The sequence below is a fragment of the Chanos chanos genome, chromosome 14 (genome assembly GCF_902362185.1).
Source record: "Chanos chanos chromosome 14, fChaCha1.1, whole genome shotgun sequence".
Taxonomy (NCBI): Eukaryota; Metazoa; Chordata; class Actinopteri; order Gonorynchiformes; family Chanidae; genus Chanos; species Chanos chanos.
The window spans coordinates 9772749-9786581 of record NC_044508.1 but is presented as its reverse complement, the minus strand read 5'-3'; the positions used below and the strand labels follow the sequence as shown (position 1 = coordinate 9786581).

At 38.9% G+C, this 13833-nt stretch overlaps 1 protein-coding gene across 1 annotated transcript; it reads left to right on the top strand.

Moving 5' to 3' along the window:
* The first annotated feature begins 6270 nt into the window (after positions 1 to 6270).
* pomt1 (protein-O-mannosyltransferase 1) lies at positions 6271 to 13208 on the top strand. Its single transcript, XM_030791451.1, is given in 20 exon segments — positions 6271 to 6626; positions 6739 to 6845; positions 6950 to 7000; positions 7136 to 7282; positions 7423 to 7531; positions 7675 to 7734; positions 7912 to 8005; positions 8109 to 8264; positions 8728 to 8858; positions 9338 to 9433; positions 9603 to 9624; positions 9626 to 9696; positions 10157 to 10253; positions 10709 to 10801; positions 11078 to 11198; positions 11423 to 11520; positions 11781 to 11894; positions 12024 to 12150; positions 12635 to 12812; positions 13034 to 13208. Coding segments are annotated over 19 exon segments (2007 nt in total). The 5' UTR covers positions 6271 to 6626; positions 6739 to 6778.
* Positions 13209 to 13833: the final 625 nt, after the last annotated feature.

Below are 13833 nucleotides of genomic sequence, written 5' to 3'. Positions count from 1 at the left end.
GGTTGAACATGAAAATATGGATGAAGGGAAGGTAACAGGAGAAGGAGATGAACTTAAAGATGAAGGGAAATCAACAGAACACACATGCGAAGAGGAACCTCTATTACCAGCGGATAACACTGAAACGTCGCTTGAAACCACAATGGAAGCTGAGAAAACAATGGAAATTGATAATGAGAAGAAACAGGATGAGGCAGAAAAGGCTGATGAAAATCAAATTGTTCAGGAAGTGCAGGAGGAGGAAATGGAGCTAACTGAAACACAGGAGGAGAAGGCTGAAGCAGAGGTAGAGGAGGGCTCCACTGAGACAGATAAGCCTGCTCAGCGAGTGCTTAGGTCAAGGCCTAAAACAGAGGACGCTCCTTCACGGAGATCCGGTCGCCTTAGAAAAGCACCCACAGTTGTTGATGAACCAAAAGAGATCACACCTAAAAGTAGGTTCACACGGCGAAGCAAAGTGAATGAGAGTGAATCACAAAACAAGGAGTGCTCAGGAGAGGAGGAGGATGAGGGGAAAACTGAGCAGACTGAAAAGATTGGAGAGGAGGAAAAAGCTGAATCTGATTCTGCTCAAGAGGAGAATGTGATTCAATTAAGTGTGGTTCAGACAGATCAGACAGAGGAACAAATAGTGAAAAATCAAGCACCTGAAGACCAACAAAAACAGGAGGAAACAACCAAAGCACAGGAAATTGTGGTAGATCATGTAGCTGAAAAGGTTTTGGAAGCTCCTTCACGGAGATCCAGTCGCCTTAGAAAAGCACCTGCTGTGATTGATGAACCACAAGACGTCCCGCCCAAACGTAGGTATACACAGCGAATCAAACTCATTGAGAGTGAACCAGAAAACAAACAGGAGTCAACAGGAGAGGAAAAGGATGAGGGGAAAATTGAAGAGACAGATAAGACTGGAGCGATGGATGAACAAATATTAGAGGATCAAGCAGTTGCAGAACAGCAATCACATGGAAAAACGGCTGAAATAGATGAGCCTGAGGCACCAAAAGAGAGTGAAAAACAGCAGAAGACTGGAGAGGAAGAAAAATCTGAGTCTGAATCTGCTCAAGAGGAGAAAGGAGAGCAAGAGTCAAGTATCATTCAGACAAACCAGATGGAGAATCAAAAAGTGGAGGATCAACAGCAATCTGAAAAAATTATCGAAGCAGTGGAAACTGCGGAGGAAGATGCTGCTGAAAACAAAATGGTAATTGACACTGAGGAGAGAGTGGAAGAAACTGAGGCGGCTAAAGACAGTGAAATAGTGGAGCAAGTAGCTGAAAAACAGATAAATATTCAAGAAACCAACCTTGTCTTAGAGGGAGGAATAGAAGAGACTTCCTCATTCAATGCAGAGCTAAAAGGAGTGGAAGAAGGTAAAGATGCACTTCAGGAAAAGAGTGCAGTCGGTGAGAGTACTTTGGATACTGAGCTACTTGGGACAGTGATAGAGGAGGAGAAAAAGAATACCACAGGAGTGGAAGAGGAGAGCAACCAAATCATCTCAGCTGAGGATGGTAGTGCCGAAAAAGAAAGAAAAGAAGTGGACCTCAAAGCAATTGACAATGAAAAGAACATCTCACCTGACACTCAGGAGACAGAAGCTGCTCAGAAAAGCTCAGATGAAAAGGAAGAGACACCAGTCTTGGAAAAGAGATCTCTCAGAAACAGAATGGTGACAGTGAAGTCTACACCAAGAAGAAAATCGAAACGCCTCAGCAAAAAGGATAAAGAGACAGATGCTGATAAAGCAGAGGATGCTGAGGTAGAAAAAGAGAAATTGGGGGGTGAAAAGGGAGAAATGATAGAGGAGGCTGTTTTAGAGCAGCAAGAGGAAGCAGAGAATGAGATAATTGAGAGAAAAAGAACATCTGAGGGGGGCATTACTGATATAAGCATTGTTGAAACAGAGATTCATAGCGCGGAAGAAGACAAAGTAGGAGACAAAGAGGCAGAAAGCGCAGAAGAGGCAATGGAGATGGTCATAGCAACAGACCAAGAAAGAGCAGAACCAGAGAAAAAAAATGTAGCAGAGAACCTTACAGAGGATGAAAAAAGGGTACAAGACAAAACAGAAGACAAAACATCTGAGGAGGCAGAGGAAGCTCTATCTGAAAAAACAGTAGAGAATGTGGAGACCACCGAAGATCAAAAAGGCAATGAACTCCAAGAACATGAGAATAGGGAGGGGGCCACCTCTCCAAGAGAGGAAAAGGAAACTGCTCAGAAAAGCTCAGATGAGGAGGAGCAGGCCCCAGTCTTGGAAAAGAGAACTCTTCGAAAGAGAACAATAACAGTCAAGTCTACACCCAGAAGAAAATCTAAACGTCTGCACAAACAACAGGTAGAGGCAAATACTGAAGCAGAGGCAGAGACAGAGGCAGGTACAACAGAAGAGGAGGACAACAAAAGAAATGATGAAAATGAGAAAGCCTCAACAAAAGAGCTGATGACAGAGGACACAGAGGAGACGGTGGCAGTAGGAGAAATACATCCATCTGGATTAGCTGTACCTGAAGAGGTAGCTCAGGGTTCAGAGACAGACAATGAAAAGGAATGCATTTTGGAGCAGCAAGCCATGGTTGAAGGAAAGGAAGTGGAGAAAAACGCAGATGATAAGGAATCGCAGTTGGAGGAAAAAATGGAAGAAAGGCATGAACCACAAACTGTAGCAGAGAAAGAGAATGAAGACGGTGACAATTTTGAGGAAAAAAATGAAGCAGCTGAGAAAATAACAGAGGAGGCAGAAGAGGAGGAGGGAACAAGAATAGAGGGAAAAGAAACAGTGACAGTGGTAGATGAGATGGAGGAAAAAGGAGCCTCTAAAGAGCAAGACCTTGATAATGTAGAGTTAGGGAGGAATGAAGAGTCAGAGGAAAAAACAGTAGAAGAAGGGGAGAATATGACACATCTCACTGAGGAAATAAAGGAAGATGATGAGGATCAAGCACAAAATGCTGACAGTTATCCAGCAGATTCAGCAGATGACATCCATTTGGTTTTGGATGAAGAAGAGGAGAGAGCCATTACTGATGAGGAAAAAGCCAGTGAAGAAATGGAATTGGAACCTGAGGTGTCTCCAAAAGAGGCACCCATTCTGGTGGAAGAAGCAAAGAACAGCAGAGAAGAGATCTCAAGTGAAGATGCAGCAGTTACAGCCTCACCTGTACAAAAATCAACAAGATGCAGTAAGCGACTTTTAAAGATGGATGAAAGTGATCTAGAGGATAATTCACCTCTTCATCAAGTGAAGGACTCAAGTCATGGAGAGAGAGAAAAGAAAGCTCATAGAAGCAAGAAGAGAGCAAAAGTTGATCCAACACCTACTCGGAGATCGCATCGCCGTAGCAGGACCTAAATTACTTAAATAGAATCTTAAATAGTCATGAACAACTCTCTTGGGTTTTTTAAATTATGAGTTGGTTAAGGGACCAAAATTTTTGTGTAATGTCTTTATGTGATTGAAAGAATTTTTTGGATCTCAACTGTAAAATGCAAACTGATGCCAAATCTTTTTTTTATTGGTTACATTTTATACCATTTATGAGTATTCTTTTCATATTTTTTTTGTATTTAAAAGAAAATGGAGATCTCTTTTTAATACAGAATTTTGTAGCTATTTTGTAAATTGAGTCTAATTTGAAATATGTCATTGTTTATCAATTTAATATTAGTGAAATCTAAAATGTGAAATCAGGCACAAAGCTGTCAATACAAGTTGTTTTTAAATTTGAATTTTTTAAATATGAATTTTTAAAATGTGAATTTGTTATGCACTAAGCATTCAAAATATCCCTCTGTTTTATACATTTTTGTATTATGTTTTTGCATAAAATCAAGAGACATCATGTTTTGCTTTTCATTAAGTTGAGGTTCAAACAGCCCAGTTCTTTAGGGAAATGTTCATTTCAGTGTGAACTATGTGAGTGATTGACAAGTAACAATAAGCGTTCTCTCTGGTAGTATGACCAGGGCATTTTGTACAGGTAAGCAGAAAATATATTTTGGTCTGTACATTTTACGTGGAAAATGGTTTCTAGTAATGTTTGGCATTATAACATAATGTAAGATAAGACAGCAATGTGATATTTCATGCTGAATCATAAATGTTATGAATGGGTCTAAAATGATGAATAATGAAATGTTTTTGAGTTTATCTGCTTCATCTTTTCTGTACACATACAGACTTTTGCGTTATTTTATTTTAGGATTCAGATTACATTTAGTCTGTCCTCAGTTAGTACCTGCTGTTAAGACTCTGTGAACCCCATACAAAAAAAAAAAAATTTTTTTTCTGTTTGGTTTTTCTTTTGTGTGTGTCTGTTTGTGTGTGTAAATTGTGCCTGTGCAAGGATTCAGTAGAATAGAAGGCATGAACTACCACTGCTTTGCTTTCTTGTATTGCATCTTATACTTAAAGAGTAGTTTCATTTTTTTATTATTATTATTATGTAACTCAGCAACAAAACACATATGTATTGTGTAATTGTTTGATCACTTAACACATTGTTATGTGTAATTCTCATATTTACTCCTGCTGTGAAAGGCTAGCCCTCACATTTATAGCAAAGGCAGCAGCCCAGTACCAATACCAGCGCTTTCAAACTGTTCCAAATATTGCTTTCTGTGACAGTTCAACCAGGGAACCAGAGAAACATGTGATATTTTTATACACTGTTTAGCAGTACATTTTCTTTTACAGGGTATACAAACATACAGCATAGCCGTATAATAACTATTTTTGACAGGTGAAAGTTATCAGGGGCACCTCTTTTGTTAAGATAAACATTTCTGGCCTGTGATTTGTTAACTATCTTCTAATAAAGATTTTGAAGTTTTGAACACTTCTGCAACTGTTTTTTTTTCTGATTGCATGGGCATGGGATGACTGAATCATTCATTTGTTCATAGTTAGTGGTAATTAAGTTTGTATATATATTAGTATGCTTTTACCACTTGCCCTCCGGACCCTCTGAGGGAAATGGATGATTGGGTTTTAAATGATATTTGTAAGTACTCTATGTGTTAAGTTAAAAGTTTTCATGGATGGGACAAGATACATTCAGTACCATAAATTTGCACTGTAAATAACCAGGTGAGTCAGGGTGAGATGAAATCTTTTCTTTTTTTTTTTTTGGCCCTCATACCCCCCCCCCCCCCCCCTTCAGGGGACAACTTTATTTATTTATTTTAAACAAGTGCAGATTCAGTACTTTCAGTACCTTCAGTGAAGGTACTGAAAGTTCAGTGAACCCACCCACCCACCCTCATAATTCCTAGACAGACAGACAGACAGGACAGATAGAGGAATGATGAGACATAACAACAACAAGCAAAAGGACAGATAGGCACATTAAGACACAAACATGAAAAGACATGACAAGACTAAGTAGGCAGACAGACAGACAGACAGACAGACAGACGAACAGACTGACATCATTGGCCATAATGGGACATGACAAAACCAAGCAGGTGGACGGACAGAAAGACAGACAGACATAACAAGACAAGACAAGACCAGGTATTGCATACAATTGGTTGTGTGGAAATAATGGGGAAGTATATGTGTGGATGTGGGAGGTACGAGATTAAATCTTTTCATATTTGGAAGTGGAATGCAAAGTAAACCTTTCTCTTGAAAATTTGAGTGAATTATTGTGTAGTTGTAAAAGCTGACCAGAGAGCTTTTTTTTTTCTCCTTGACTGGGTGAATACAAAACCAGAAGATAAAGCAGTTGTTGACACAACATGGTTGTCTTTTGAGTTTGAAATGCCTAAACTGATTTATCACTCAAGAAATTTTGAAAAAACACTGAAGTATTTACTTCCCTGCATAAGTAAGACAACTGTTCAAGTGCACTGGTATTATCTGGACTCAGAGAGGAAGTTCTGTGATGGACTTTAAAAATGTCTAATTCTTTAGATAGTCATTCTACCATATTTTCTCAAGTTCTCTGACACTGAGTCACTGTGGCTCATGGAAATAGACAACTTGACTTCTTCAAACTGCTAAGCTTCGTTAGATCATTAGTAAATGACCTCCGGTAAAATGGTAACCTACGACTTACATATTCTTTCATGCCTTTTTTTTGTAAAATCCCTTCTACCTCGACAACAAATGCAAAGTTGCATATGGCTTTTATTTTGAATAGTCGTATCGGCTACGTAGAGGAGGGGGTAAAACCGGAAGTGTGCATCCCTGTTGTTGAAAATGACCAGTCAGCCGATGCTTTTATGTACACAGAGAGCATGTATCAGTATTTTATTTGAATTCAGAGGTATCGTGACAGCGGTCGGATGTCTTGGATTGAGATAAAGTTTTGAAAGAAAGCATAAAATCTTTAGTTGAAATTGCTCAAGATTTAAAGCAATGTTAATGAAATATTAGTCGCAAAGTATTCTTGGTTAATATTCGATGGACAGTAGTGACTTTCAGCAACACTTTTTTTGCAGCTCATTTTATTTGTCCTTATGGTTACTGATTCAAACGAGACAGCCACTTAACAAACATGCTGCCTGTCAAATTGCCAGTTACAGTGAAATTCGAGATTAACCTTGTTGCTGGTTGTCGTAACGATTTCTGGACTTTTCTCAAGACTGTATGGGATTCATTTTCCGAAAGCTGTAGTGTATGTTTGTTTCTTCATATTGCCTTCTACAGTTCACATTGTCCATGCCACGCTAAGTACGACAGAGAGGCAGAGCAGCGCAAAGTAACATCAATTTTTCATTGTGTTATAGGTTTGACGAGGTGTATTATGGACAGTTTGTGTCACTGTACATGAAACAGGTATTTTTCATTGATGAGAGTGGGCCGCCCTTTGGACACATGATTCTGGCATTAGGAGGTGAGATCATGCTTCACTTCTTTTCTTTCCTCTCTAAATCATACTTGCTAAGAGACAATAAATAAGTTTTACGTTTATTTTATTGTTCCTCTTTTTTTCCCCAGCCTACTTAGGAGGATTTGATGGCAACTTTGTGTGGAATCGGATTGGTGCGGGTGAGCAGCAGAGACAGTGAAACGTCTAACAACCACTGAGGGCAGACCTAAACATAGAAAATAATGGTCAATATTCCAGATATACAGAGCTTCATTTGTACATGTTTGTCTCATATTTATTTCTCTACCCTAAAGAATACACCAGTAACGTCCCTGTGTGGAGTCTTAGGGTAATACCAGCTGTTGCGGGGGCTCTTTGCGTGCCCCTTGGCTATCTTTTAATGGTAGAGCTTGGATACTCACATTTTGCTGCATTGGGTGCCTCGATTCTCCTCCTGATGGGTAAATGTGAACTTTTTCTCAGCCATGCATGGTATCAAAGTTCATTATTTTTGTGTGAAATATTTAAAAAGCTGAGTCTCCTATGTGTTTTCTGTTTTCTGGAGCTGATTCATATCTCTTTGTCTCATTTGATTCAACAGAAAATTCCTTGATAGTGCAGTCTCGTTTCATGTTGCTGGAGTCGGTTCTCATATTTTTCCTGTTGCTTGCTGTGGTGTCATATCTACGGTTCCACAATTCTTCCAGCAGGTGAGCGCTGCTTCTTTTAGTCGTGAAAATTTTGCTCATTTATCGTAAGCAGCTGTCTTACTGATTAAAGCAGTCCTTACTGGTATTGTCGCAAAAGCATTTTCATTTTTTGTACAAGCTTCTCTTGTCTCTCAACCTCACAGTTCCCCTGCGAGATGGATCTGGCTTGTTCTGTCTGGGATTAACTGTGCTTTCGCTGTGGGGTAAGTAGAAGGGTTTTAGTAATAGCACAACATAAAGAGATACTATGTTCACCATTGCAGCTGAATGTTGTGATTTGCTACTTGTTTCCAAAGTCTAGTATATTATGAAAGCTATTTTAAATGTTCAACAATTCATTAGCTCTTTTTTTTTTTTTTTTTTTTTTCCAATTTCCTCAGAGTGAAGTACATGGGTTTGTTCACCTATTTCTTACTGCTTGGTTTGGCTGCTGTACACACGTGGAAACTCATTGGTGACAGAACTCTGAGCAGTGTGAGTGTTGAGTATCAAGACAGAAATGTTCAGTTTTTTTTTTTTTTTTAAGGAGTAAGAGGTTTTTTGTATCCTTATGTAGTATGTCTCTCTCACTCCGCAGATAAAAGTGTTGGTCCACGTTGTAGCTCGTTTTCTGGCCCTGGTGGTCCTACCCGTTGTTCTGTACTTGGGTTTTTTCTATGTTCATCTAACTCTGCTGTACCGCAGTGGACCCCATGATCAAATAATGAGCAGTGCCTTTCAGGCCAGTCTAGAGGTACCTCATCCCCTTCTCAGTGCCAACTTACCGCTACACCAACTAATTTCTGCTTAAAATTTTGTGTTTTTATTTGATCAGAATTACACTTGATACCTGTCTGTGAAGCTTTTGAGATTTGGTTTCCTTTAGATATTTGATAACCTACTGCTACTATTATCATCAGCCTAAGTATTACTGAATATGTGTATGTCACGCTTAATACAGGATTGTGTATGTCATACAGCTCTTATATTAGTCCCTGTAAATATTTCTTAAATAGCTTGTTGTGACAATTTCCTTTAAAACTCAATCCACTACCTCTATTTTTGTTTAGTCATGTACATTAACACAGTTGTGCTGCGTCTGTGATGTGTTTTCGGGTTTGACTGGAGAAAATACAGTTTTATCAGGTTACTTGACTGTCTGTCTTTCTCTCACTCAGTCTGTCTGTGTCTCTCCTGACATGTGGTATGATCCACAGGGTGGACTTTCCAGGATCACACAGGGTCAACCACTGGAGGTGGTGTTTGGATCCCAAGTAACGCTTCGGAGTGTGTCGAGCAAACCTGTCCCCTGCTGGCTTCATTCCCATAAAGCTAACTATCCTATTAGGTACCCACAACACAAATTTATTATTTCAGTCAGGGCTGCATGGTTATGGCAGCAAAACAATTATTGCAAATAGGCCTAAATCATAACGCTCTCAAATTGAAATTGTCAGTTTTAAGTGTCATGGTGATTACCAGTCACACTTTGGGGAACTCACAAGACTGCCTCTATTAGTTTCAACCTGACACACATCTGATTTAGCATGAAGTGCTTGTCATGCCCTGGCTTAAATGGATCCGATGTGCTAACAACTGGTTGAACATAAAAGCACATTGCATGATCTGCACGAAAATATGGTGCCACTTTCCCTTGCACTCCCAACGTAGTGCTAAAGGAAATTAGTGACCACTTCTCTTTTTGTAATGGTTGATATAGATGAGATGTTGATTGTATTGAAAGCCAGCGTCTTTGCTTTAAAACCCGTGGCTTTGTGGGTGCTGTGGATTTGAGACTGAGGTTCGCTGTTCTCTTTTTCTATGAAGATATGAAAATGGACGAGGTAGCTCTCACCAACAGCAAGTGACCTGCTACCCTTTTAAAGATGTCAACAACTGGTGGATCATCAAAGATCCACGCAAGTAAGCATCTATTTAAAAAAAAAAAAAAAAAAAGCATGCTTATTTTATAATGAAATGAATGTTTCATTTAACAAATGAATTTATCTGTTCTTGTACCACGTGTGTCACTGATATTTCATTTGTTGGCACCTGTTACACTCTTAAATTAACATGAACCCTCATACCTCAGACAGAGCCTTGTGGTCAGCAGCCCCTCCCAGACCTGTGAGACATGGAGACACCATTCAGCTGCTCCATGGGATGACCTCACGCTTCCTCAACACGTAATTTACTATTCTGCCGTAATCTGACTCTCTATACTGAGATATGCAAATGCTTACTTAATTTACTAGTGTTTTTTTTATAGGTGTAATAGATTGGTTCATGTTAGCTTGGAGATAAGATAAGCCTTAAATTTATGTCACAGATCACACAGTCCTTATGAGAAACTCAATCCACTTCAGTTGAATGGTATAGTTAGAGAGTTAAGAAGATACTGAAAATAGAACTTGGAGCTGGCAGTTTAGATTACATTACTTGTCCCACAGGCAAAAATGTGATGTGGCTTTTGTAATGTTTTTGTTAGAACCTTTAGAAATAGTGTACCTTGTTTGCTAGTTAAAGCTTGAAATGAAAGCTTTTGGGTATCATTCACCATGCTTATTTCACTGGTGACCATAATGTTCCTAAACAAAACTGTGGAATATCTGAATATTCTGGTCTTGTTTTATGATTGTTTTTTAGGCATGACGTAGCAGCTCCTATGAGTCCACATTCCCAAGAAGTGTCAGGATATATTGACTTCAATGTGTCAATGCCAGCCCAGAACCTCTGGAAAGTGGTGAGACTTCAAAAGCCTCCTACTTTCTTTTTGTTTCTTGTAGATTTGAACAGTTCCACCATTCAGCTATGAGAGATCTATGTGCAGTGATGATCCGTAGAAAAAAATAAGAAAACATTCCAGGACATGCTTTTGTGGGTTTTCCACAAGAGTTTACAAATATGCAGGTTGTAAATGTGCTATGTACCATATGTTCCATAAGTTATAAATTTACATAGCAAGTCAGTTAGTTCATTTAAACTTAACTGAGTTTAAACCAGTATAAAAATGAGAATTTCTTGGCACACACTTGAAGAGGACTATGCTGACTGGTTAATGGTAAAAATACTAAAGAAAACCAAATGCACGGCTTTTTAAATCAATATTGTTTATCTTTTAAGGTATATAATAAGATGTCATCTGCAGCAGCAGACATTTATTCGGTGTAGCCGATAATAGACCTGTCTTCCCTGCAGGACATAGTAAACAGGGAATCTGAGAGTGAGGTCTGGAAGACCATTTTGTCGGAGGTGCGACTGGTCCATGTAAACACCTCTGCTGTGTTGAAAGTATGTGTAATGCTTTAGTATTGCTCAAATTTGTCTCTTGGTTTGTAAAAAAAAGGCAGAATTACATCATACCTTACTGTTTTATCATCAGTTATACAGAGAACGCTGGTAAATTGACTTTAGCTTGTGTTTGAGAATATGAGTCAGCTTTGTCGTATAAAATGATCACCTACTTCTTAGAGTAATCTGTTTGAGAAAAAAAAAATCTAAGAACACACGCATATGTTGCTCATGAAAATAAAAGTGTTGATTGTTTTTCGGTGGTTGGCCGTACAGCTCAGTGGAGCCTCCCTTCCAGAATGGGGATTTAGACAGTTGGAGGTGGTTGGAGACAAGCTTTATAAAGGCTATCAGCCAAGCGGAGTATGGAATGTTGAAGAACATCGCTATGGCAGGAGTAAGAGACCTATTCAATTTGTCCACAAATACATTTTTTAGATAATGATGTATCAGTTCATTGTTTCAAACTAATTTAATTTAACTTAATCAAAGTTAAAAAAGGGTTGACATTGGGTTGATGTAATGGGTCTGTCTTGATGGGTGCACCTTTAAATCTTTTGAAGTCATTTCTTCTTTTATAGCTCTGGGTTTGCTTAAAAGCCTTAAATTCTTCACTTTCAGGTCAGGAGCAGAAGGAGAGAGAACTAGAGCTCAAATCTCCCACACACATTGACATCAGCAAAAATCTCACTTTTATGGCCAAGTTCTTGGAGCTTCAGGTAAAAATGATTGAATGAATTTAAGACAACACCTGTATGACAACACCATGTCTTGCCTAGCAATTTTTGATTCATGATATTACAAGCCGCAAGGGCTCACAAGGGTCCAAGAGTAATCCCCTTACTCTGGTTGAAAATGTACCTGTTAAGCATCACAGAACATGATTGATCACCAATGCTGGTGTTACACTAAGATTTAAATAAGTCCATTTAAACTGGACATTCTCACTTTATATTTATCTGTGTTTTTTTTCTGACAGTGGAAGATGCTTACAGTGAGAAATGAAGAGTCGGAGCATAAGTATAGTTCTTCACCCTTAGAATGGATCACCATGGATACCAATATAGCTTACTGGCTCCACCCCCAAAGCAATGTAAGTCTGTCCTTGTGAACTGGTAGTTTGTCGTTCTTTATACCAAATGAGTATGTTCTCTTTAATTTTTCCACAGTATTAGAACATCTAATGTTCTTACTCTTCCTACCTCTTTTTTTTTATAAACAGGCACAGATCCACCTGGTTGGGAACTTCGTCGCCTGGACCATTGCAAATTTAGCACTGGCGGTGTATGTTTGTCTGTTTTTGGCTTACTTACTGAGGAGAAGACGGAGATTAGAGGACATTCCTGAAGGTAAGTGTGAGCATGCAAAGTGGATGGGGGTGCACTTGAATTAAACGGCTAGTACTTTGATTCAGCCTCAAAATGTGCCTTTCTGAAAATACATTTTTATGTTGCCATGTTCTTTGAAGGGTCCTACTGAAGAACACCTGTAAACGTGTACTAAGAACCACATACACATTCATTTATGCCTTTGTCAGCTTACAGTGTCTTTATTGTAGTTGGTTATATTACCAGAATGGTTGCTGATGTAGGCATTTATGTGTGTTTCGCAGTGTTGCATACACATGTCTCCAAAGGGTATCAGTATATTCATGTTTCTTTAAAGTTTTGTATCACGATGTAGAAATTTCAACCCCATGTCATACATGACTCTAAGTATTATTAATCTTCTAGGATTTTCAGAAAAACATTCCTATAAAATATTGTACTCATATGTAGTCATATCATAACCTTTCCAGAGAAGTGCCAATACCACATTGTTTTTTGTTTACAGCCACCTGGGAACAACTGGTTCTTGCTGGAGTGGTGTGCACTGGAGGTTGGGCAGTGAATTACCTGCCCTTCTTCCTAATGGAGAAAACACTCTTTCTCTATCATTATCTACCTGCACTCACCTTCCAAATCCTACAGATACCATATGTCCTAGAACATGTATACGTTCACATTCTAAGGTGAGTTATGGATTACAAAAGTAGTTTTGTAGCAGCGTCTTTCACGTCACATCAGATCAGTTATACAACACAATGTCCTTATTTGTCATGTATCCGTATTTTTATTTATTTTTTTTTTTAACAATAACTTGAGTAAACGTTCACTTCCATACGCTCTTTCTTGCCTTCCCGGGGTGGCACTCTTAATCTACCGCTAACCTCCCGCTTCTTTTTCCCTACAGGTCTCAGTCTCAGCGCGGAGCATTTGGTGGCACCCTGTTGGCCGTCCTGTCCTCTGTCTACCTGTCTTACCGCACTCTGAGTCCTCTCACTTATGGACAGCCCGAGTTAAGCTCCGAGGAACTGGCCGCACTCCGCTGGAGAGACAGCTGGGACATTTTACTGAGAAAACGATGATGCTTGGCGAATTACTCCCACGACAGCAAACCCATTTAAAAGTTGGTATACAGGTAATAAGTTGAGTGTACCTTGTGCTGGTGTGTGTGTATACATGTTAAGAAAAATGTAAACTTGAAACATTGTTAGAAAAATAGACAAGGTCCACATGTTCTTACATACTTGAAGGCTTTTGCTGTATGACTTAAACAACAAGCCAAAAGGAGAATTCAGCTACTATTTTACATCATGAATGTAATTCTAACAGAACACTAATATTTTTGCTATGTGTTAACAGGGTTTTCTCATACATTTCTATATGTGTGTGTATGGTACAGATCCACTGTACAGATTCCTTGGGGGCATGTTGTCCTGGTATATGAAAAACCATTTGCTGCAGTACCCAGAGTACATACTCATTTTTGCACAGCACCAGTCAGTGACTCATGAATGTTTTGAATAAACTTGTTTTTGTTTTACTCAGACTTTTAAAGCGTATTTTGTCACATTTATATCGTTACATTTCAAACTGTGCTAAGAACATTCTTATGCCATAATCTGCTGGGGCAAATTCTGAGCTTGAAGACATGGATGACAATTTTTTTTTTTTATCTGATGAAGGACTTCAGAAATTGCTCACTGTCTT